This window comes from Cricetulus griseus (genome assembly GCF_003668045.3).
Source record: "Cricetulus griseus strain 17A/GY chromosome 1 unlocalized genomic scaffold, alternate assembly CriGri-PICRH-1.0 chr1_0, whole genome shotgun sequence".
NCBI lineage: Eukaryota > Metazoa > Chordata > Mammalia > Rodentia > Cricetidae > Cricetulus > Cricetulus griseus.
Window position 1 is genome coordinate 176288612 of NW_023276806.1, and position 26574 is coordinate 176315185.

Consider the following 26574-nt stretch of genomic DNA (forward strand, 5'->3'; position numbering starts at 1 on the left):
AAGTCTGATGTTTAATCAAAACTGCAGATCTATCTGTTTGAATGCATTTATCATGTGCTTCAAGTCTATTACTGTTTAAACAGCATAAAAAGGTGACATTATTGTAGAATCAAAAAGCATGTTATTTTGTACAGCACAAGGGCCAGTGAAGAGGAAACCATTAATTTTTTTCTAACGCATTTTTAACTTGCTTTTTAACACCCCACTCTAGGAACTCTGCTGTAGCCTGGGTCTGTTACATTTGGTTGTCCTCAATTATAATAAATATCTTGACTTTCTGCCATGTAAACCTTCAAGTTAACTGAGTGAAATTTTCCTCGTTTTTTTATTCATTACATACTCAATGTTTCATTTAACTATTAATTAGGGCTGAGTTCTGCTATTTTAAAACAATGTGCTTGGAAACAGTTGTTTCACCTGAATATTTTTTCATTTTCTCCCTAGGATCTCCCATGTAGCATGTAAACAAATATGGCATCCTGACAAATTATGCTGAAAATAACATTAGGTTTTTTCCCCCATAGCTTAAACATTGCCTTTTGTTTCCCTTTCCTTAGAGAGTTAAGTCATGTTAGCAAACTGTTCATGTAAGAACTGGGTCTGCCAAGGCTCTCTGTTGCTTCATGAGATTTGCATATTGACCTAGTCATGCCCACATGAGAAGTTTCTCCAAATGCAGAGGTGTTTTCTGTTCATTCTTTCTCATTTAAGCACAGCTCCTACTATGGCTTCTATTAGGAATGTAAGTAAGGTTATTTTGTGTTTTTATATGGGATGTTCTGTCACCCTCTCTTATGATACATGTGAATCATGTGATGTAAGTCTATAGCTTGCCTTAGTATTCTGCATTTTGTATTTGAGGGGATCCATGGAATTTTCTTTTGAAAGAAATATTAACAGTCTAATTTATGTTTTCAACATTGTATTAGAAATACACTACAACATATGAATGTTCTGTTTATTGATGAAACAAGTGTTTATATCATTAAAACTTGTATCTAATATTCTCATTAAATAAAAAATTAGAAGTTGTAAAACATGGGTAAGTATATGCTCATATTCTACATATGTATGTTATAGATATGTGCAAAATATGTCCACATGAATAATCTTTATTAGTCTTTGGATAGTTAGTAGTAAATGGTTTCCTTTGTATTACTTTGTTAATCAATGTTTTGATATAATGTATAGAACATTAGAATGCAATTTTATCTTACTTTATTCTTAATACCTGTTCATTGTTTGTAATGTGCATACATAATTTTCCTCCTAATAAAATATTAGATAATTTTGATTTTATTCTATTTGTAAACATGTAATTTGAATAGAATATATAAAGAAATATATTAACATATATTTATCATTTATTTGATTCAATGTATTATCATTGTGTATGGTAGGGATGAAGCATGTGTGTGCCATGGCTCATGTGTGCAGGTCAGAGGGTAGCTTTTGGGTGTTTGTTTCCAACTTCCACCATTATTTTCAGGGATTAAACTCCCATACTTGGGTTTGCATTGTAAGTGCTTTTACCTGTAAGTCATTTCTTCTCCAGAAAAAGGGTTTAATCTTTGTTTAGGCAAACATTACCCTGGAGACTTTAGAATTTTCTGAAGAGTTTAGTGAGATGGAAAGATGGACAACTGAAGGAATACAAGTGAAACAGACCAATGTCTAAGCAGGTAGTAAATGCCAAATGTGCTAACGCTGTCAGTTTATAACAATTTTAATATTAAGAATTTTTGTTACCTTTACAATTTAAAATTATAGTCCAAGCTATAATGAAATGCTACCCTTCACTTGCTGAAGTGTCAGAGATAACAACTCAGATTCCGTAAACAGTTGTCAGCTGTTGTGAATTGCCAACAACCTACATTTTTATATAAGTATACATTTTAAAGGTTATAGCCACAATATGATTTTCATTCAGCTTGAGGGTGTAGGTTGTATGGGCTTCCTCTTCTATCAATGGCACAATGAATATGTCTTGTTTGGTTTCAGATCCTGTTGTGAATAAAGTGGGAATAATACGTGAATCATGTGACCCCTCTTCTAGAATTCTTGTAATGCGTCTGTCATCTGCCTCTCAAATATGTCCTAAGATTTGTGTTACTCAACATGTTGCGCTTCCTCTTTTCCCAAGAGTTGAAGTGCATGAGTCACTTATCAGCACTGCCATGAAGGAGTTTTAAGAAGTCATAGACTTCTGGGGAAAGCATATTATTTTTGTAATCTTAAAGAAAGATAAAGAAGCGTTGCAACTTTGATGCAACCTTTAAGAGAAAATGACAGGAAGTTAATGGATAAAATACTAAATTCTATAGTTTAAAGAAATATTTTTAGAGGGTAACCTTTTTAGTTAATGTCAAGTGTCAAAAGATTTTCTACTTCTCTAATATATATATAGCTTTGGGTTTTCATGTATAACTTGACAAAACTGCAGTACAAAACGAACAAAAATGGACCATGGCAACTTTTATTTAATGCCGGATGCACACTTAAGTTAATTCTTATCTAGCAAGAACAAAATGTGAACATGTCTGACTGTGTTCCCTTAGCAGTAAGACTTCCAAGCCTCAGATCACTTGCATCCATTGATGTTTCTATTCTACAATTCATATCTGTTTATTTATTGTTGTAGTAGATATCTATAAGGCTAAGTGTACTTCGTAGAAAACACATCAGCCACAAATACTGTTAAGTGACCTTTAAGGATGAAATCCTAGGCTTGTTGAGATAGCTCAGCCAGTAAAGTGCTTGAGGATTTGAGTCACATTCCCAGAATCTGTGTAAAAAGCCAGGCTTGATGTTTCTACTCCCAGTGCTGGGGAGATGGAGGCCAGAAGATAGATACCTGGGGATTTGTGGCCAGTCATCCTAGCCTAGTCACTGACTCCCTAATGCCAATGAAAGACCTTGTCTTAAGAATCAAACAGGCAAACCAAAAGAAGTGGATAGCACCTAAAGAGGGATAATACCCTGGGTGGTCCTCCAACTTCTGTATCCATTTGCATATATGTGGACACACACACCTGTATGGCTATGTTCATGTGCATACATAAAGACACATACATGTACATATCCTCTTCTTCATAAATATATAGAGACACACAAAACAACCCAAGCCTTCATTTTTAAATGGACATACATACTTTTGTTATCATTTTTTCATTTATCTTACATGCCAACCACAGTTTGCCCTCCCTCTTTTCCTCCCACTTCCCCCTACCTCATCCCCTTCTCCTCCATCTCCATTTAGATGGGGTAAGGCCTCCTATGGGAATCAACAAAGCATGGCACATCAAGCTGAGGCAGGGCCAAGCTCTCCCCACCCCTCCCACAGCTGAGGCAGGGCCAAGCTCTCCCCACCCCTCCCACCCCCTTCATCAAGATTGAACAAAGCATCCCACCATAGGAAATAGGTTCCAAAGAGCCAGCTCATACATCACGGACAGGTCCTGATCCCACTGATAGGGATCCCACAGAAGAACAAGCCACACAATTGTCACCCAGATACAGAGGGCCTAGGTCAGCCCCATGCTGGCCCCCTAGCTGTCAGTCCAGAGTCCATGAGCTCCCACAAGATCATGTCAGCCATCTCTGCAGACTTCCCCTTTACAATCCTGACCACTCCCCACCTCCAACCTCCACATACACACTTTTAAGTGATTTATTGCTCTGGTTGTATTTTTTTGACATTCATGTTGTGAATTTTATCCCACTGTGTGTTTTTTGAATCTTGAATAGCAATTTCCTTGGGAGCTGTTGACTAAGGGGCTGAGCATTCACCAGTGGCCTCTCAGAGTTTAAATTTTATTCTGTAGTGTGTTCAATGGAATGTGTGACATTTTGCTCTCCAGAGACAGCCAGAAGATGTGCATGACATTAAACTGCTGATTTACAAACAATCCAAGTAAATTCAGTGCTCATCTAGGCATCAATTTTCAGGAAGTGTCTGTTTCTGTTACTGTTGATATTGTTAGTGTTCAATATTTTCTTTAAGACTGATGTTATCTGCCTTTGTGCTGAAAAGCTATTTCTAGATTGTCATGTTGGTATTTATAAACATGAGAATTAAATTTTAGAAAAATTGTTTACATCAAAAAGAATGAAGTCCATAGTAGATAGTCAGAAGATATGTAATCTCAATCAAAATATTTATTAAGCTATTTTTATCTTCCTTTGTCGTATCATGAAATGGAAATTAAATGGTCACAGTTATAAAAGGATTCCCTACAGTTTTCTCTCCTGGAATCTCTGAGTAAATCCTTGGAAATGAAAAGGATAATTAGTTTATATTGAGGTTACATAAGATGGTTTCAGCTTTCTACCCAAGTAAGTGGTCTGAAGTCAAAGTGAAAATCCCAACAAACCTGAAGTCTTCCAATGGACTCTTGTTAATAGTTAAATAAGTGTATCAGTGTATCTGTACAGTCACCCTGGAAAACTTAGAAAAGCTTAAGGTGAAGAAGGAATTTGTGTTTTTTCTCCAGTGATATGTCACTACAGTAAGTGTGATATGTCCACAGGAGACAGAAGGCAAAATCTAAGGCCAAGGACTGACTTAAACTCTAGCTTGTGAGGTAAATATATCCCTGCCCATGCTTCTTAGGCAGCTTAACTTAAGGAGAGACTTTGAGATGGTTTCTTAGTGAGCTTCCCAGGTCTACACCATAGTAACCTTCTGTAGGTGTTCCCTGTTGAACCTGGGATCTCGTGAGAGTCCTCTTGATTTTGAGGGTCTTGCTTTTCCCAAAATGCAAGCTCTCTGTTCATTTAGGCATGAATATAATTAGTTCCACTGAAGGTAACTGAGGTACATATACTTTTGTACTGAGACACCATGCTCAGTAGTAACTGGATCTCTGTGTTTCTTGATTCTTGCTAGTTCTATGTTTGATGAGGATATTTAGGGTTTTGCTTGTTTGTTTGATTGCTTTCATTTTTTGAGATTCATTTCACTGTCCTCATGAATTTCAGCAAAATTAACCACAAAAAATGATAAATAGTTATGAACTTCCAGCTAGAACAATGGGCCATTTCCTTTTGTAAAGTCTGTTTGTCATCTGTGTTGATTGACAGAGTTTCCAATTGCTTTCTAAATTATTAGTTTGAACGTACTTCAAGTTCCTGCTCGGTAGTACAGAAAAGTATTCTTCTTTGCATTTTATGAGTTGAGATTTGTGAGCTTAGTTGTGACAGGCCAGTGAGTTCCCTAATTTACTTTCTACTCTATTTCAGTCCAGCATCTGGAATAATGATTGTATTTGAAAACAAAGTAGAGAGGGAGTGGCTCTCTTTCTTAATCAGTTCCTTTTGGTTCTCTGGCCTCTGACTTACTTGGATGGGAACACGGCCAAAAAAAAAAAATGATATAGGTGATGGGTCTTCACCAGAAATAGACCCCTGTAAGCTAAATAGCTGTGTGATGTGTGGCTTTTTTTTTTCAATTTTGCTGGCAACAAACCACAAAGTGGAATCTGACATTGAGCTGTTCTAAGGCTCATTTCAACCCTGACACACATAAGTAAGGAAGAGTTGGGGCTAGGGCTCTTCCACTGAGGACTTTCTCTTCTTACCAGCTGCTTTCTGAAATTAGTGAAGCAACTGGTGGATGGTTCTGTAGCCTTCCAAAGGTAAGTCAGATGGTTTTGTTTTCTTTATATTAAAAAAAAATGAAAACTTTGTTATCTTTCAAATGATAGGAGATGATAGTATTTAAAAGCAAATTTTATACCAAGAAAGTAGAAAAGACTAAGTAAAGTCAGTACTATCTTAAAATCTTCTAGGCTTTCCTTCAGAATGATTGTGCTGTTTACCAATCTTCCTACATTTTTTGCTTAATAGTATTAAAATTGTGTTAGTGGCCAATGACATTTTAATTTATGATTCTTGTATCTTGTATTTGTCAACATTAATTTGTCAATATTTGAATTAGTTATAATCTAATTAGAGTATTATTAAAAGTTTTCTATTTAAATATATTTCCTTTAAATTATGTTGAGGAACATTTTTAATGAATATCAATACAGTGCAATTTATTTTTACAAATGACTTGTACATGTTATACCAACAGTGTGTCTTGTATGCAGTTTGTTAACTATTTGTTACTTTTCAGTGTCATTAGCTTGCTGAATTTTCAGTGTACAATTTTTTGGTGAACTTGATTTTTCTCTACACGATTAGGAGAAATACATGTATTAAATATATATTTATCAAGCACCTTTCCTTAATGAACAAAGATATTTTATTTGCTAGTAGGACTGGGTTACTTCAAACAATGACTTAAAGTTTAATTACTGTATATTAGTATGCAACTTAGTATTAAATGTAAAAATAAAAAGGAAAATTATTGCCTTTGAAAATTCAAAAAAATTGTTTCAAATATTAGCAAGTTATTTCCCTAAGTCATAATTCTGAGTTTAAAGAATAGATACTAATTCCAGATAAGTTAACTGTCTAATTAAAGTAACATTATAAATAACTATAAGTGGCATAAATTCTTTACAATAAATTTGAACTGTTTTTGAAAACATAAGGATCCCAGGACTTTTTAATACTTTCTTAAATGATTTTACGTTGTTAATGCCCTTTAAAAATGTAAACAAGAATGCTGTATATATTGTATTTTAAATAACTGAGAATAAAATTTTTAACATATTTTACTAGTTTTTTAGAGTCAATAAGCGAACAATAATGTAAAAATGCTTTCTACCAAAATCATTATTAAAACAGAACAATCAAACAAATACATATTATCAGATAACAGGGTGGCCTGGGAAAAATACTAACATTAACAATGGGAGTGGTATTTGTACTGTGTGTACTTGAAATGTTGGAATTCATTTTGAAACTAATAGTTGCTACTCTTACCTTTAATGAAATGTGGTTTATTTCAATCAACTTGAATAAATTTGTATCTTTTGCTCATTTTGCTCTTGATTTTCTGAAGAAACCAATTATGTTACTATTTTGTGATTTAATCCAAGATATTATATTTAACTTATTAAAACTTTCAAGTTGTGGTCTGAGGGAGTGACTCGACTAAATATGCATTCTGAAATTTGAAAATATTTATGACATTTTATCTAATCACATTTAGTGGAATTTTATAAATCATGTCAGTAGGCAGCATGAAATAACAGTTATTTCTACATTATATTTGCTTAAAATAATATTGTAGTAGTATTCTAACTACAGTAAAATTTGAGGTAGAGAAAGAAGAATTATTAGCATTCTTACATAGGGTTAAATTATTAAAACTATATTTATCAATGGCTTGTATTCATGGTCTCACTTCATTTCTAAGGTTAAAGCAAACAGAGTCCATAGCATTGTTAGGTCTATCCATTGTTAACAATTTAGGGACTCAGGTTACAGAAGTCCTAAAAACATTCCCAGTCTTAGGAAAGCAAGTGATACTTCTGGATCCTCCACTACACATTCTTGGAATTTGTTACTTATTGAAGAAATCTTTCCTGTTATTAAGTTTAAGCCAGTGTGTCTAAAGGAATCACTTGAAGCCTATAGTACTCCCTGATTATAACGCTAAGAGACAGACTTACTTTTTGCAGGATTTGGACTATCATGTGTATAGTCCAATCTCTTTATTATTTACTTAATATTATCACCAAGACAAGTTTTTACTGCAATTTGATAAGTTTAAGTGGAATGATTCATTAACATTATAAATTCCTGTTTGTTTATTCATTTATTAGCTGAAATATTTGCCTGCATATTCTCTATTAGGATGCAAATGGCATATAAGAACAACCAAAGATTCTGGTGAATTCAATAAGACAAGATATTGAATATCATCTTATCCAGATATTTCTAAATTTTTTTGCAGAACCCTTGAGTTCTGCAGTGGTGATTTAGAGCCCCATAGAGGCACAGCTGAAAGCAAGGCCACAGTTTGGCTCATCTTCTACCATTTAGTTCTTCTTTGAGCTTTTGTTTAATACCAAGACATATGTGCAATTTGTAACTATTTTTACACATAAGTTTATAGACATTAGCCTTAGGTCTTTTGTTTCAGCATGATCAAGTATTACCGGATAACTGAAGCATGTTGCATTAGTTTGGATTTGAGTGTATATGCTGTGTTTATATAGAATCATGACTTTGCAAATACCAGTAGACATGGCAGAGGGTGAATGAGTGAAAAGGACATAATAAAATTTGAAAACTCCTGTATTCATATTCAACCTGTTATTCAATAAATCACCCCTCAATGTATTTTCACATTAGGTTATCATGGGTAGATGCTGTTCTTTTCTTGGGTAGGGAAGAGTCTTCATGAAAAGAATGGCAGTTTTTGCAGAGTTTTGTGGCCTTATTTCTTATACTAAAAAACGGAAGAAGCATTACATGGAATGGGAATTTTTATGTCAGTACGTGACAAAAATGATAAACCCTTTGTCCCAGTCTGATTCTGAAACATTTTCACATTTCACTGTTCACATCTCAGAAAGTGTTACCTATGGGGGGTGCCTTTTCTGGGTGGAGTTTCTGAGGGAAGACAGCTTGAAGCACACATGGGAATAATTAGAAATTCTCTGGAGAATTTGCTCTACTGTTTGGTCTATTTGCCAGGGAGGCTGCTTACAGCTCACGCTAACTCAAGCTTTGCCCAGTCTCTCAGTTTCTACTATCTTCCCCATGTGTTGGAAGGGCCTTGAGCTTCCAAGTTCACGACAGAAGCATTCTGACATTCTTACAACGGGAAGAGGAAAAACAATACCACTTCCCTTGTTTCTTTTAAAGACATTAAGAACTATAGAATAATCCACTCATACATCCAGGAAAAAAATCTGTATCTATTTTACACATCAGATATGAGATAGCAGCTGATTCATGCTAGAAACAAGACAGGTATGTAACTAGTAACATATTAAAGCCTGCATCCTATTGCCTGTTGTTTTTTAGTTTAGTCCAAGGAGTTCTCTGTTCTTGCTTATTCTTTGCCTTCTAAATTTCAGTACTTAAAGCCGTAAATAATTTATTGCAAATAATATCTTCACTAAAGAATGAATTTTAGTAAAATTAATCTAAGATTGAAAATAAAATGACTTATTGTAAAATATGAACAGCTATGATATTGAGAACATGTAATTTCATCAGACCTAAATTTTGTATTCTTGAGCCAGGTGTTGGTGTCGCATGCCTTTAATCCCAGCACTCAGGAGGCAGAGGCAGGTGGATCTCTGTGAGTTCGAGGCCAGCCTGGTCTCCAGAGCGAGTGCCAGGATAGGCTCCAAAGCTACACAGAGAAACCCTGTCTCGAAAAACCAAAAAAAATTGTATTCTTTAATAGCTAAATTGACAAAAAAAAAGGTTGCTAAAAAAAGACTATGCTTTTCTCTGAAGATAAATATGGATGGCCAAGCTGCTGGCTGGAATGTGCTCACCTGAGCATTTATGAAACACATTCTGTTTTACTTCATGTACTATCAGAAAACTGTATGGTTACACTATGAATTCCTCAATACTCTAAACATAAAGATACTAAGTGATAATCAGTGAACCCAAGAAACATGTATCTTTCCTATATTAGGGCAAATTCAGAAACTTCATTATCGCACATGCAATGATAATGAATCACTCATTAAAAACATGAACTGGTGGGCAATCTAATCTCTCCAACTTAGTCAAACATATCAGCACATGGTTGAAGGCATCTTAGATAAATAATTTCATTAAGATTTAAGTATTGTTTAAAAATATCTTCTGTTTTCTAACAATTCTGGCTGCATATCAGTGGGCTGTGTGCAGTTTGAAGCAGACAGCACCTCAGACCATACCAGCACCGATCTATTGCCCAATATACTAAAGTAGATGTCCTAAGACTGATTTCTATGCATTGCAGACCGGGTATTGTTTCTTTGATGCTATGGTAGATTTTGTAGAGTATTCCATCTTTTATAGAATCTCTTTCATGCGTGCATTGTGATACTCAATAAAGAAGACTGATGCCGAATTTGTTTATTCACAAATGTGTTTTAACAAGGGGTGATTATGTATATCTCTAGTTCATAAGCAATAATATCATAATTTTAAGGTCACTTTATACTCTACTTGTCAGAATTGGAAATGATTTTACTGAATAATTTCTAGCATTTATTTACTAACGCGTCTCTCTCTCTCTCTCTCTTTCTCTCTCTCTCTCTCTCTGTGTGTGTGTGTGTGTGTGTGTGTGTGTGTGTGTGTAAAACCTGCAGGGTTCAATTCTCTGTTTGTGTCTTGTAGGTGCCAAGGATTAGATTGTAAACTTTTCAACTAGTATGCTTACATACTGAGCTATCTCACTTCCCCTAATGAATAATTTAATAATGTTCATATGGGGCCTTAAATAACTTTTCAAAAGCAGTAACCCACTATGTGTTAATTACTTAGATTTAATTTATATTTGCCAAACTTCTATAGCACACAGGATTTCCTGTCCCAGTGCTATGATTGTGGGTCACACCAGTAGAGGCACACATTCTTAAAGAAATCTCTTAAACATTTCGAAGAAGTGCTGGGCAGATATGGATTGTATCAGGAGCAAAGGTCTCTTGGTTATCAAACTGTTAAGTAATCATAGTCTCTGTACCTTTTAGTCTCCCAGGAGACAACTGGAGAATGACGAAAAATGGGTGAAGGATCACTTCTGCTACTTATATAGAAAGCTACTGCTTTCACTTCAGATCTTATTTGAAATATTAGAACAGTCAAGATATAGAGAGCGAGCCAGAATCTTTTCTTCATTGTTACCTGGAAGGAGAGAGAAAGGTCGGGTTTATTTTAACATCTCCGGTTTCTTGTCTCTGCTGTGCCACCTGGGGCCCTCTGCTGTGACTGCTGCTTCACAGATAGAATGCTTGGTTTACAGCAGGTACTCCAGCATGGTAGAGGCTCCTTACAAGTTCTTGGGTTGTTTAAAGGACTATGTTTCAAGAAAAGTTTCAGACTTTACAATTATGTGAAGGGAGTGGGGCTAAGTGTAAGGGGAAGCCCCAGGGGTGACAGAGGGTGCAAAGTTGCCAAGAAAGGTTCTGTGCTTTTTGTGCTCCTTCATCTTTTTGAATCATGGCTGTATATAGAGTGTTGTCAAAATGTCCTCTCTGGGCCTCATCTTTCCTCAGTTCTGTTGACATTTGTTCCTCTTGGTCATGGGCATTTTGTTGTCATTCGAAACTCTTCTGAGGTACAAACCACAGGAGACAGCACACTAAGGAAGGAGAAAGACCATCATAAAACTGTTACTGAAGCACAGCTTCCTCTTTGAATATTGATAAAAAGTGACACAACTATTGACTTTGTTGCAGCAGGATCCAGTGGTTCTGAAAATTATTTTCTTCCAATGTTATATAATAATCACATAAAATATGTTATCTCAAATCAAACTGACTGTATGATGTACATATTAGCAATACTACCTTATTTAAAAGAATTGATATGAATGCCTACACAGGAAAAGACAAATGGTACTACAGTTGGTTATATAAAAGAATCTTAAAGAATTGCAAAGGGAAAGCCTAACAGCATATATATATATATATATATATATATATGTGTGTGTGTGTGTGTGTGTGTGTGTGTGTGTGTGGTGTATATATTCAAATTCCTTAACATATATTCTATCAAAAATCATTAGTACTAAAATAATAAACCATATAAACTATTAAAACTTTATTGAATATTTTCACTTAAACACCAAAAAAGGATTTATTTTTAAAATTTACAATTACATTAAATAAAATACTTGTATTAATTTTGTGATAATGTATTGTTCCTCTGCTTTTTTGTTTTGACAGGTAGTAACAAATGATTTGAATTATTGATTCTTTCTGAGCCTCACCAGACTATTTCTTGCAAAACTGATTGCAATTTATTCATGAATAAGGTACGTGGCCATTGCTGTGATGGTTTAGAAAAAAAGGGCACATCAGTCCAGCCACTTTTTGTTTGCAGGGGAATTCCTGGCTAAGCCTTTATGGTTCTATTTTTGTGGAGAAGGCAGATAGGGAGCAAGAGTGTAAGGGAGTACCTCACGTTCTGTGCTGTGGTGAGGAGTTAGAGAATGATAATGCATATATATGGTTCTGCTTAGATAAGATTATAATATGCTACTCACTCAGAGAGGAAAATTCAAAACAGAAGAATTAAAAGGGGGAAAAAGTGCTCTTTCTGAGATTTTCTGCTGCTGGTAGGTTTATAGACACAACTGGAGGGAGAAGGATGTAGAGAATCAGCTTGGTGAGCCAAACAAAAAAAGATATGTTTATTATTAGCAGGCAGAAATCATCTGTTTCAGTGGCATGTTTTCTTTGTACTTTGATCTTTTTGTAGTGATATTCCAGCTTCTGTTTTATGACCTCTTTCTAATGGCAGAAGCAAGTCACATAGAAAACACTGTAATCATACCTGGAACGTGTTGAGAAACAAGCGCTACACGGTGATTCTTCTCCTGCACGAGGAAAATGGGCTGTGATCGGAACTGTGGGCTCATTGCCGGAGCTGTCATTGGTGCAGTCCTGGCTGTGTTTGGGGGTATTCTCATGCCAGTTGGAGACATGCTTGTTGAGAAGACAATCAAAAAGGTACAGGCATTTACTTATTCTATCATGTCTCTTGTGTTTGTTGCTCTAGATGATTGTTTTCTGTTAACTGGTAATTTTGTGCTTTGAAGATGATTGTGAACCACTACCACCACTCATAATGAGTGAGCCTGGATGAAGCATCACAGTCTAAGGCAAAATGAACCCACAGATACTCTTATGAGTGCAATGTAAATTGGACAAGAATATATTACTAATCTTAAATATATCAAAAATTGATAAAACTTCACTTTATATTTAAGCAGTTTAGTAAAAATAATTATCTTAATGTTTGGAGAGTACACTGACATGCTTTTGAATAGGAATATTGTATTTTAGAAGATATTTTATAAAAGAAGTTTCATTCACATTAAAAATGAGAAAAATGTATGTATCTATGTGGGTTTACATGTGAAAAGGTGTTTATTATTGAATGAAGACCTCTGGAAAACTCCTCTTTTAAATAGATATAATAGTCACCACTAATACATAGTCAGTGTTCACTCACCTTAGCATTTGGTTCTCTCTAAATTTAAGGGAAAATGTTATATAGGACACATTTTGGCATATATCAATAAATTGTAGTGATGAAATAAGATGGATATGCTCATAAATATCTCTCACCCTAGTTCATTTTAATTAACTTCACATTAAAGAAATTTTAATGAATTGAAGATACATTATGGAGAAGCCCATCTACTGTTGTCCTCGAGGATAACTGGGAATTTCAAGTGGCTTCAACAGTCTAGAGATGGAGGTCACAAATGAAATAAAGCAGTCCAGAGCAAGGTGAAGGCTGGGAAAATGACTGTTGTGAATGAGAACATTCCTGCCCTGCCCAGACGCATCCATGTTCAGTTGAGAAATTAGCAACTAATGGTTGCCAAGTGTCATAGGCAGGAACACTGACCTCAGCTCCCAGATGGGTTTTGATTCTAACAACCTACACAGACAGTAACTGTACTACAGAGATCCAGACATGTGGATTAGGCAAATTGATTTGCACTAGAATTTTCATTATTGCCAAGGACTTTTGTCTCTCATCCATCCATTTTTTAATTTTTGGCACTGTGGCACTCCTGGAGATACAAGCAAATGTCATTTGCATTTACAGTGACATTGGTTTAATGGAATTAATATAAAAATTAACTTCAAATATAGTTATTCACAAGTAGAAGTTACTATTTTGGGATTTTACTTTCTTTCCTTACAAACGCTAAGTCTTCTTTAAGTGGAAAGATATTCTCTCACTGAACTATTTTACTGCCATCTTACTATGTAGAGTATTACAGGTAAGAATTCCTATACATACAAACACACACACACACACTATGTTGCTTGATAATTACATAATCATCTTTTACATTACATTTCTCCAACAAATTTGCAGTTAATGAAAAAATGTGTTATATTATGCAATACGAATATTGAAATATACAAGCCATGTGCATATAACATATGTTTCTAATTGATGCATAAACCCTACAATGGGCTTTCCAATTTTCCTTGGTAGTGTTGATATAGAATTAAAGAGCAGGGTGTGGCTGGGGAAGGAGAGGCTTGCTTAACAGTGGGAGATGGAACAGCCACTGCTAGAGCTCTCTGTGTTTTGTCACTTGTGATTTCCACCTGGATCATCACAGAGCATTGCTAACACATGGCCTGGAACTGTCTTTTGAACAAATAGTCTCAATCTCCCAGGACATGACATGTCAGCTTTATAGACTGACATAAACAATGCTGAGGCCTGATCAGTTAATCTTTTCTTTATGGAACAGCATTAGTTCACATAAATTTCCCTGAGTGATATGTGATGTTAATATCATTGTACATTAAATTTTAATACTTTTCTCTGAGGTCATGATGAGAACTCATAAAAAAGAGTTTTATCTAATTTGTAGAATGAATAATTGAAAAGAAAATGAAAATTTTTCTCAATAGTGTAATAAATATCTAAAATATTTGTGTCTTCTAGAAAAAAGGTCAAACCTGTTAGAACATAGGATTGAATTTTTTATAATATGAAAAATAAATGTTATGTAGGAAGAAAAATAGATTATTCATGAAAATTCAGGAAGGCACAGTAAAATTTTGTTTGATTTTGAAGAAGTATATTATTTGAAAAGACCATAAAGGATTGTGTTAAAGATTTCAAAAGGACTAATTAACAGTAAGGAAAAAGCTATCAGATACAACTCAATGCAGTAAAGAGGGAAAGGCTCAAGATCTATGTGGAAGAAACGATAAAAAGATTGTGAAATCAGGTAGTAGATAACTCCATGGATATAGCATGTCAGACACAACATGGCACATGCACATATGAATTCACAAAGACTGTGACAGCACACAGAAGACCTGCAAAAGTTCAAACTAAAAAAAAACTTCAGCCCAGAAAGCAAAAGTGGACACAAAGTCCCACCCCTAACCAATTTACAATTCATATTTGTTAGGGAAAACAATAAAAATCACGTTTCTCCAATAGAGGTTACCAAGTATTTAAACTGCACACCAGGATAGGCCTCATGCCAAGAAGTAGTTGGCCAACACAAAATGATCTCCAAATTTCATTGTGCACTTTTTGTTTGGTCTGATTTTGTTTAGGTTTTTTGTTTTGTCTTATTTGTTTTATTTTGTTTCTTTTTTAATTTTCAGAGAGAGAATGAAGTTGGGAGGATGGGGTGATGTATAGGAGGGTAGGATCTGGGAGGAATTATAACTGGGGAGAGGAAAATGATCTCAATTTATTACATAATATTAAAAGAACTTATCCGGATTATTAGAATAATAAGAGAGATGGGTATAAAGTGAGGAGTAGTTAGATTTGAGAAGTTTTAAACTCCATGAAGAAGACTAAGTAATTGGTGAGGTAAAAAACAGTTGCTATATTGTTTTCACTAAGATATAAGGAAACACATTCCAAGTGATATTATTAAGAGCTTCCCACATAAAAATTGATTTACCCTTTATAATTAAAAATGTGATATTATTTGATCCAATTTGTAATGTCAATATATTAAATCAACATTCCATTATAAGTAGTCAATAGGAAATAATGAAGACTAAATAGTAAAACCTTGAATACTGTGATCCTAAAATGGATGAGATGGGAAGTGAAGACATGAAATCTGCAAAAGAATTACCATTGTGGGACAGCACCATTATAGAAGAGAGTTTGCAATTATGTTTGTAGAACTATCTTCATTTACAGGCACATTCTATAGCAAAAGAACCAAAATGGTGAAGTTTAGAAAAACTGATGGATTCCTCGATGAGTTAGTATTTTAGATAAAGGGTCTAAATTATTGGAGAGAGGACTAAATATGACATACCATAAGATATCTGTCTGGCTTGTTGATGGAAATATATACCCAATGAAGTGAAAGACACTGAAGTTTTGTAAGTGGCTTGATGTGAACGTCAATCTGTATTCAAAGGTCAGAGTTCAGATAGATGTGATGATTGCTGGGAGACAACAGATAAAGCTAAACAAACAAGCTGCCTGCTGGGGGTTAAATGTCCAGAGGAGCAGGGTTGCTTCCTACATATTTGTGCTTACTCAGAGGCAAGGAGAAACAGGAAAGGAAAAGAAGTTGGTTTTATGAAGAAACAGGAAGAAAGAGTATAATTTCTTAGAAGTTAGGAGGAAAGCAGATATAATGGGAAGATGAAAGGAATTGTTTCCTGGCTAATGAATATTACAAAAAAAAGCAGTAGTTAGTGATTGTGCAGACAGCTCAGCTAGTGATATATTGGCCAAGCAGATATGAGGACCTGAGCTCAATGCCCAGAACCATGTAAAATGCCTGCCATGGCAGCTTGTACTTATAATCTCAGCAATGCAGACAGAGACTTGGGACTTTTGTCCAGCCAGCCTAACCTGAGGTCCAGGTCAATGAGTGATCTTACCTAAAAAGACTGTGGAGTAGGGGGATTGATTTCAGGATACCACATGCAACGGTATACTGTTCTGAAATGACAGATATATGTGTTATTTTTTACAAAATGAAATGGAGCAACATAGAACCAGGGTCAAGAAAAAGGAAACTCAAAATGGAGGGGAGAATGGGTTCCAACGGAAGGTGAAACAACAGTTTATACTTCACACTACTATGTGTGTCCATCTGGAGACTAAACACCTAGCGCCAGATTCTTAATGGTGTATAAGGCTGAACTTGATGTGTGTCAGATGAACATACCACCCATGCCAATTTTAGTCATTTGAAGCAGCTGTTCGGCTGTGAAGACAATGGTTAGTATGAGTGATGCCACAGATCAGTCCTGAGCACCAAGGAACAAAATGAACATTTATAAAAGTTTCTTTCTTTTAGTTTATAAAGGTAAAATGATACTGATAAGGTTCTGTGAGATGGCTTAGTGGGGAAAGGCAACTGTCAACAAGCCTGAAGTCCTAAATTCAATACCCAAGAAGGAGAAGGTGAACTAGCCTTTCTTAGTTATCCACTACCCACCACAGGCACATCATACCACACACACACACACACACACACACACACACACACACACACACACACACACACACTTGAGTCTAAATAAACGTAGTAATTTTTAAATGATTCAGATGAACTATTTTTGCTCTACCACAAGATTACAATCTCTGTTATGTCTCTTGCCTTTCACCCAGGAACATTCAAAGTGCTTTTATTTTTTAATCATAGTGGTTTGAATACTGATATTCTTTTTTGATTGTTGAAATTCATTTACTAATAGAAAATTCAGAAATCTATTGCTTAGATATAGAAATATCACTTTGAGGGACTGGAGAGATGGCTCAAAGGTTAAGAGCATCAACTGCACTTCCAAGGGTCCTGAGTTCAATTCCCAGCAACCACATGGTTGGTCACAACCATCCCTTATGAGATCTGGTGCCCTCTTCTGGTGTGCAGATAAACATGGAAGCAGAATGTTGTATACATTGTAAATAAATAAAATCTTTTAAAAAATATCACTTTGAAGATTCAAAATACTTTCTCATTTATAAAGCATAGAGTTATACATTATGTGATACTCTCTCATTCCAAAAGATAGTGGCATGACACCCTCATGGTATTTGCAATGTTTGCAATGGTCTAAATCAGTCCAAAAAGTTTTATTTACAATACAGATTTATTTCTGATTCTCATTTCCATGGTATATTTTCTAGACACCACTTTCTTTGTAGATTAAAAGTATAGTCCTTGTAAGTCTATGTGAGACCAACATGCTTATATGTTCTCAGATGGCATACAAACAATATCATGAGCTTCCAGAAATGTGCTGCTATTCAAATCACTACACAGATTCAAAGGTCTATTCTACTTACAAGTGATGCTTTGATATTTGGTATTGTTAGTGTCCCCTGATAAAATGTATTTTATAGTATAGGTTACTTTATAGTATAGGTTACTTTATAGTATAGGTTACTTTAAATAAATGTTACTTTCTCTATGACATACAAAGATAGAATCAAAGTTTATTTTGTCCTATTAAAAGATTAATGTCCAGTGATTATACAGTTCAGTCATGGTACCATTTCTTTTAACCATTCTCAGAAAAAATGTTCCTTAGGTACCTTTGAAAATGATGTGACATTTAACAGGTGAAATATTATTTGTTAAAATGATAAACTTTGGACTAGAGTCTACATTTGAATAATATATTATTGTAGTATTTCTGGAAATCCTGAAATAATTCACACTTTTTCATAGTATTTAAAAGCCCAATCAATTGTCTTCATCCACTAAATACGTAAGAATCATTTTTTTCTCTATAATAGCATGAGATTAAGGAAAAGTCAAACAACTAAGTTAAAATAACAACATGCATACCCCATATATTTCCATGCCTCGATATAGTTATAAAACAAATGCCTCACAAATCAATGTACAACAGAATTCAGCACACATGGGTGTCTTTTCATATAATTGACTTCTCAACTGAGATGAAAATCTCACATTTTAGGTTCTTACATAAATCCTGAAAGGCCAATTTTCAAACTATTTGTTCTTAACACAACTGCCACTAATAATCTACTGAATTCCCTGAACAAAGCTCAGCATGAAGCTTGCCTATGGTCATGGAGGTAAATATGAAGAAGGCATTTGGAAGGGCACAATTCCATTCAACAAAACAAATATAATTGCTAGTGCCTACCACCTCCACACCCATGGGCATTTGACCAGCTTTCCTGTAACAAAAAGGATTTCCCTCCTGTGGAGTGGAGACTCAAGTCTATGAAGAATGAAGCTGGCCACTCTCACCACAGTCATAGTACTTCTGAACATATTGTCCTACTTAAACCAGTATGGGCTCCAATGGAAGTGTGGCAAGGAAGACAAAACTCTATCTTTCAGGGATGTGCTTAATGCAGAAGAAATAAAAATAACAACTGATTATGTAACAGAAAAAGAAGTGTCATGTAATATTGTGACTTCCCATCATATGACGGTAGTAGACAGCTAATACCTGAAGAAAGACTCAGCAGTGAGGGAGGAAATGACGGCAGAGTTTTCACTCTAACATGCAGAGTCTATTTCTAAACACTAATAGTGAGCATATGCTTAGTGGTTTCTGTGTGCCCACAGTGTTCTAACTCACAGTTTTTAGTTGCTATAATTCATGAGGTAAAGACAAATGATATTAAACTGTCATCAATAAACTTTGCCTGTAAATTCATATGGATCAAAATATCTAATCTTTACATTACAAGGAAACTAAGAAATAAATAAATTAAATAATCTGTCCAGATCACACCTTCACAGTATGTAGTTTCTCTGTATACTGAATAGCTTATACTTGACTCTCAGTTTTCATGTGGTCTTTGGTGGATGAGGCAATATTTAAATTTTTTGTGCTCCCCCTACTCCAATATAAAAAAATGTAAGTGTGCCTTAATTATTACTAATTTGACAGTTATGTGAATAAGACACATGCACACTTGGTTTTCTCATTATAGTAAGTAAAGTAAGAGTATTCACCTGCATAACTGTGAATGTTAGTGTGTACATCTCTGTCTTTGAATGATACCTCTCTTTACACCACAATATTAACTGTTTATTGGCTTCTCAGCTCAAAGAACAGAGTAATGTGTGTGGTCAGAAACCATTTCTACATCCCCGGGAGTATGCTGACTTATCTTCACTAAGGACTGAAATAAATTTGTACTTTGAGTGACACAAGATAAATAATACTTACTATCTTGGGCCTTAAGATTTTTATGACCTACAGATGTGTGTGTGGGAGGGGGAGGGAGTGTTGTCCTTTAATAGTCTTGTGACATTTTTAAGTCAATACAGATTTCAGCTTTAACATTCACAGACACCTTCATCTTAAGAAAAGTGAGTATTCTTAGTTTTGGAACTTTGCCCTAATACTGGGCTAGTGTGTAAATAAACATTTTGGCAGCATGTCTTTTTTCAAGCATACTTCACAGAAAAATAATAAAAATATGAACATCACACGAGCAGCTTTTGTTCCAGTGCACACAGGTTACACAACTAGAGAATTTTCAAACACATCCTAGACTTCTGCATCCTTCACTATGGAATTCCGTTATCCTCTTCATTAAGCAATATAATTCCCAAAGACATGAAACTCCATTTTGCCTCTACCAACTAAGAAGAGAGGATGACTAGTGTATGTGTGAGACAGGGAAATTCAATAACAGTATAAAACAACATAGGACTAGTATAAAGGTCAATGAAGCAGATTTCATTAACCTCTATGCTACTGCTTGCCTGGGCTACACTTGCAACAACAGCCACATGCTTTCTTAGAGATTCTGTAGGCTCAACCTAAAAAACCAGGCTACTGCTTCTTGCCCTTTTCTGACCCTATCATTCAGTGAATTGATATTTCCAGGTGAGGAAAAGAAAAGTAGGCTATGCTGTTCCTGTGCTCATTGACTCCATTAGGCCACATTTCTGTGAAATATGTTTCTTCCTCTTGTCCTTAAACACTCCTGGACCTGGGCCTTCTTCCCAAATTGCTTAATTTGAAGTTCTACCAATTACAAACTCTCTTTGTTTGCACTGGTTATTATGACTTCACAGATTCCCTATTCAGAGAAAGAAAGCCCTGGAAAGCTGTGGGGCAAGCATCTATGGTAATTCTCTTACCTTGAAGACAATGAAGTGGACCCTAAGGAGGTTTTGTGGCTTTCTACTTGGTCCCAAAGCTCCGAACAGGAGGCAGTCACTAATAAAAGATGTTTCAGTGTTTCAATTCTGTTGCTGTATATGTTCCTGCCTGTTTATTTTCATCACAATGAGCATACACGATTTCTAATGTATATAATACACTCACAGACACAGAAAGACAGACCACAAATACACACACAAACACACACACACACACACACACACACACACACACACACACACACACACACACACACACACCATACCCCTTCTTCATTTTGCTTTTTTTTTCTTTGAAAATTAGTAGTGTGATGACAAGTTAGGAAACTGTATTTTGGGGGAACATAGAATAAGGCATTCCTGAAAACATCCTGTGATTTAGAGCAGTCATATTTAATGGCACTCCAAGTAGGAATATTCATTCTTATGTAATTTATCTATAAGCATCACGTTCATCATTTACTAAAGATTACTCATAATCCCTTGACCTGCTCAACTTTGGAAGATGGAGCTTTGTTGTTGCTGCTGCTGTTTCAAACTCCAAATAGAACTTAAGTTTTCTCTTGGGTTTTTCTTTTGCCTCACCAACAAAGCTTCTCAGAGTAGGATGATTCCAGTGGGCAAAACCATTTTTTTGTGTGATAACTTTTAGAATTAGCATGACTTACTGTTTTGTCAACTAAGAGAATATTGCCACAGGTTCACTTGGAAGCTTTCTTTAAAAAGCAACAAGGATTCTGGTTCTCTTTGGAAACTTTAACCAAGAGAGTGTGCTCTAGGGAGACAAAGTTTCTGCTTCAAATCCACATACAATACCTGTACCAAATGTGTGACAAAGTTGCACAAGTTCCTGCAGGCTGTTCCTTTCATTGTCACTAAAATATAGCAAGGTCTTACAGGTGTCCATGTTCATTGTAAAGAAACAACCCAAACTTGTTTTATTTCCACAGGAAGTTGTCCTTGAAGAAGGAACAATTGCTTTCAAAAACTGGGTTAAAACAGGTACCACTGTGTACAGACAGTTTTGGATCTTTGATGTACAAAACCCAGATGAAGTGGTAGTGAACAGTAGCAAAATCAAAGTTAAACAGAGAGGTCCTTACACATACAGGTAAGCCAGTTCTTAAGAAAGAGTGATATTCTCACCTCATTTCTGAGTTTTCCTCACAAGGAATTCAGTTGTATTGAAATGCACTTATTTTCTTGTCATCAATGTACTTTTTACCCTACCTATAGAGACTCTTAATCTATAGATTTAATAACTTGTCATTTTGCTATACATACATGGTATCCAAATGTTACCAGATATTGTATGGAAAAGAAAGATAGAATATTTATTTTCTACTTTCTTTCTACTTAATGACTCAACCTACTGAACAACTTAAGGGTGTTTTGTTTGACACTCCTGTCATTTTCCTAACCCCACAGTGAGCATGCTGAGAGTTTTATGCATACATGATGAACATCTTAAAATGAAACAAGAATCTTACATCTGTGACTAGCAAGGCATGGCTTCTGGGCCAGGAACAATAGCAACCACCCACAATCTCTATGCCAAAAGGACCAACAACTCTATCTGTGCATTTAAACTTCAGATGCATACTCCATTTGAGAACCAATAACTAAAATGATTTTGCACAATGTCATCTCCTGCTAAGTGCTGAGGTCATCTAGCTGTTGAGATTTACATAGCAATTTAAACCTTATATTTTCCTCATTATGCTAGACTTTTATCTTAAATGCTCCAATAGTTTATTTAGAACAGTTATAAATAGAATCTTAAAATAATGCATCTAGGAGAAATAATCATTCAGAACCTTTAATTGTATGAAGAAGGAGAAAACAAAAAACACCACCAACAACAATAAAAAAAATCAAACCAGAAGATACTTGTCCACATTCACACAGAGATAGGGACTGCTAATTATATTTCTGCATACTTTTTCTTCTATTTAATTTATAGATTGTCTTCTTCTCAACTGTCACTTCAGTCAGAGGCACCGAAAACAAAGTACCACACCTATCTATTAGAAAGAGCTTTGTATTCCTATGAGAACACAGTTGAGTCTTTTGTATCATTCTTTATGTGATTTCCTCTCAAGGTGAAACACGAGTACTTATGCAATATCATTAAATTATATCACAAATTGTTATATTCCTAATTATCTTTATAAGCCACAATTGAAGTTCCTAAGGATTTTGAACATCATAAGATTGTTCACTTTTTTATCCTCTATAAAGCAAATTTCTGGATTAACTTTTGACACTCCAAATTATGAATAAATAGCAAGAGTTGTTGTAAAATGTGATGCATACTATGCCCACAAAAGACTGAGCGGCTATCATATTTTAATAATTTTCTCTTTAGTGAAAATAACAATAACAATTTAAATCTTGCCAAAGAAGACTCTTTTTTATAATTGCAAGGAAGATAATTTTTCATATTATAGGACCTATTAGCAAAATATTCTGTAAATATCTTACTTCTAAAAATGTGATAGTATAGTCTGTATCTATGAAATCTATAATCCATTATAAGACCCAAAAATAAGATTGAAAATATATGTCAAGTGTGAGAAGGAAATAGTTACTAGAATTTAAGAAATTTTAAAAATAAAAAAAATGTCTTTTTTATTGTATTGTTTGAGGATAATGATTCTGTTTGGAGGGTTGTTTTATTTCTATTTTTGTTTATCAATAATAGTTTTCAAATTTAAGGATTTGTGGGTCTACAAAGAAATGTAAACATAGCAAGTAAGCATAGTTATACTCTCCTCTAAAGCATATATATCCTATAGATTTCATTCATACAACTGATAGCCTATCTCCTCATAAATTAGATACGTTTCTTTTTGCTTGGCAAGGCAACAGAGAAACCTGGGAAGGAGTAGGATTTATAGGTACAATTTGTAGATGGCAAGCTATTCTTTGTATGGCAATTTCAAACTGGCCTTTGTGGATCATCTTGTCTCATGAAATTCCAAACTAGAATTTCTTTAGCTTGCCTAGGAGCTTTAAATAAATGGAAGTTAATCAACTGCCTTTTAAAAGTTACCATTTTGAAGATTTTCTGTATGTTAGGTGAAAACATGCCTGGCCATTGGTGACTCTGGATTCATTTTAAATTGAGGCTGTAGAAAATAATGCCTCTTAAAACAGAAGCCCTGGTTGGCTTGGCCAATGATTGCCAGAATGATGTTGATGAAGTATTGACTGGCAATATAAGACATGGTCAAAGGATAAAATTACTTGGTTCAAGATCATAACTATATCCCCACCAACAATGACTGATTACTATAGTCCTTCTGGAAATTTTAAAATTTATTTTTACCTTGGCAAGAACACTAATGAAGACATCAAATGGACATTTATGGTAACTTATTTTCATTGTCTTATTATCCAATTCATCACAAGCTTCCTTTAAAAAAAAAAGGGAGACATTATGTTCTTTCAAAAGAACTTTTGTAAGAGATCATGTTTTACTGATATTTCTATTACTCAGTGCCATCTACTGGTTTGAGGCTGCAAGCGCCATCTAAGGGGAAAATGTGTTGAATTATTTAGCTTTTGTTTCACTAAGTCATAAGTGCGTCAAGTTTCTGAAACTGCTGTACTTCTTGAATTGTTATTAATAGCTACCTTAATTTTAAAATAGTTACTTTATGAGAATGTCATTACTAGGAATTTAGTGCCTTGAGTTGTTTAAAATTTTCTTAGGTTACTTAAATATCTCACTCAACAGAGAATAAACAAAAAAGCTTTGTGCAGCATCTATTAAAATCATGTTCCTGCTTTTATTTAAACCATGTTTTAAAATAATATCGCCATTAACTTTATTATTCATAGAGAAGTGAGAATCGTGTGTGATGATCTATCTTTGTAATTACAGCATTTGGGAGGTTGGCACATGGCAAATTTGTGACCAACATGGCCTACATTATTCAATCCCAGTCTGAGTTAAAACATGTAAAATAGTAAGAAAAAACTGAAAATAACACAAACTCATAATGTGTCCGGGGATCCATAATCTGTATTCCATAGGAATTCATGCTTCATATCAAACTTGTAGGCTCATGTTTTGTTATTTTGTTTGTTTGTTTGTTTGTTTTGGTCTACACAATAGTTATAAATCAGCTCATATATTTGACATCCAGATATAGAAGAGTGTGCTGAATGGTGTCTACCCTATTTCATTTCAATGGATAACTTGTATCAACAAAATGATTTTCTGTAAAACAATCATTATCTTAACAGTCTTGAAAAGTATTGCGTTGAGCCAAGGAAGGAATAGAGTTAGCTAACGACCCCTTTAAATGGGAAATGAGTCTCTGAGACTTAATGTTGGTTTCAATAGTGAACATACAGCAGGAATGCTGGATAGATTAAACACTATGAGATGTCTTTCTTTTTGTTTTTCTCCATGTTGTTCCCTTTAATGAAAACAAACATCACACAAATTCCCCACATGATGGGAATGATGAAAGAGGAACTGTGCAAATAATTTTTACATGCAGCAATCCAACATTATTTCAATGGGACTTTGAAGTTATATCAGTTTATTTTGTTAATACATTTGTTTAAACAATTCTTTATCCACTTTTCAGGTGACTAAATGAAGTCATGCAGAAGAATAAGTACATTTATATTACAGGCAGTTCTCTAGACATCTGTACTTAATTTTAGCTTTTAATCCTCGACTAAAAAATAACAAATTATTTTAGATGTTTCAGTGGGACAATGAGATGCCTCAGCAGATGTGGTGCTTGCTGCCATGCTTCCTAATGTTAATTCAATTCTCACACCCACAGGGTGGAAGGAGAGGACCACCCCAAACAAGTTTCTACCAAAGTACCATGACAAAGGCACTCACAAACATACTCTTGTGTACTCATGTGCATACGTGTGTATGTGCACATGCACGCACACGCACACGCACACACACATGCACACACACTCACGGAATAAAGGTAACATATATCAATAAATAAAATGTCCAAAGTTTAACATAATTTAACATATGTCATGAATCCATAAGCATGTTCCACTGTACATTATGAAAAGATTTTACAGGTTTAAATAAATGTGAGATGTCTTTCTAATATGAAAAATATACTTTCTGATCCTCCTTACCTTCAGGATAAATATCATTATGTAATTATATAGCCCTTTTATGTTTAATATCTTTGTGCCTTTTATTCCCAACAACTGTTTTCTCACACTCTATAATTAAACAGCACACAAACACTTGCATTTCTCAAGCCACATCATCTTCATCTTCAGTATTATGTAATTGCTACTTTTAGTCATTCTTAAATACATTTCTATTAACTTGGACCATCACATGGACTTGTTACTGAAACGATTCTTCAATCCATTCCACTTTGACATCCAAGCCCAGCATCTGTTTTAACTCTCTTACTCCTATTCTATTATCTTATTCCCAAGTCTGAGACCCTTTCTGATTAGTCTGTCAGAGATGTAGCAATAGCTAGTTATTTAACATTGCAACTCTGTCAGTCAGTGTAAATTGTGACTTGCTCTGAGTTAAAAATAGTATTTGCTGAATGAATGGAGACATTTGATATCTAACGGTTACACAAGACATTGATTTCCCCCCCATTTCATTGACTTCTCTTTATTTCAGAGTTCGCTATCTAGCCAAGGAGAATATAACTCAGGACCCGGTGGACAGCACTGTCTCTTTTGTACAGCCCAATGGAGCAATCTTTGAGCCTTCCCTGTCTGTTGGAACTGAGAATGACACCTTCACAATTCTCAATTTGGCTGTGGCAGTGAGTGTATACTAGCTACTATGTGGAGCAGTTCAGAGCCTCTCACAATTAATCTCATAATTACCT

General features: G+C 34.9%; 1 protein-coding gene across 4 annotated transcripts in view; it reads left to right on the forward strand.

Annotated features, from left to right (window-relative positions):
* Positions 1–26574, forward strand: part of Cd36 (CD36 molecule) — a 77097-nt gene that overhangs the window by 36077 nt on the left and 14446 nt on the right. Inside the window, exons 1-5 of one of the 4 annotated variants that reach the window (XM_027393465.2) lie at positions 5404–5636; positions 11799–11887; positions 12334–12584; positions 21667–21827; positions 26361–26508. In XM_027393465.2, the coding sequence (XP_027249266.1) occupies positions 12465–12584; positions 21667–21827; positions 26361–26508 (429 nt within the window). In that variant the 5' untranslated portion in view covers positions 5404–5636; positions 11799–11887; positions 12334–12464. Of the gene's footprint in view, positions 1–5403; positions 5637–11798; positions 11888–12333; positions 12585–21666; positions 21828–26360; positions 26509–26574 lie in introns of those variants that run through there. The other 3 variants (XM_027393461.2, XM_027393466.2, XM_027393462.2) reach the window with 3 other exon arrangements.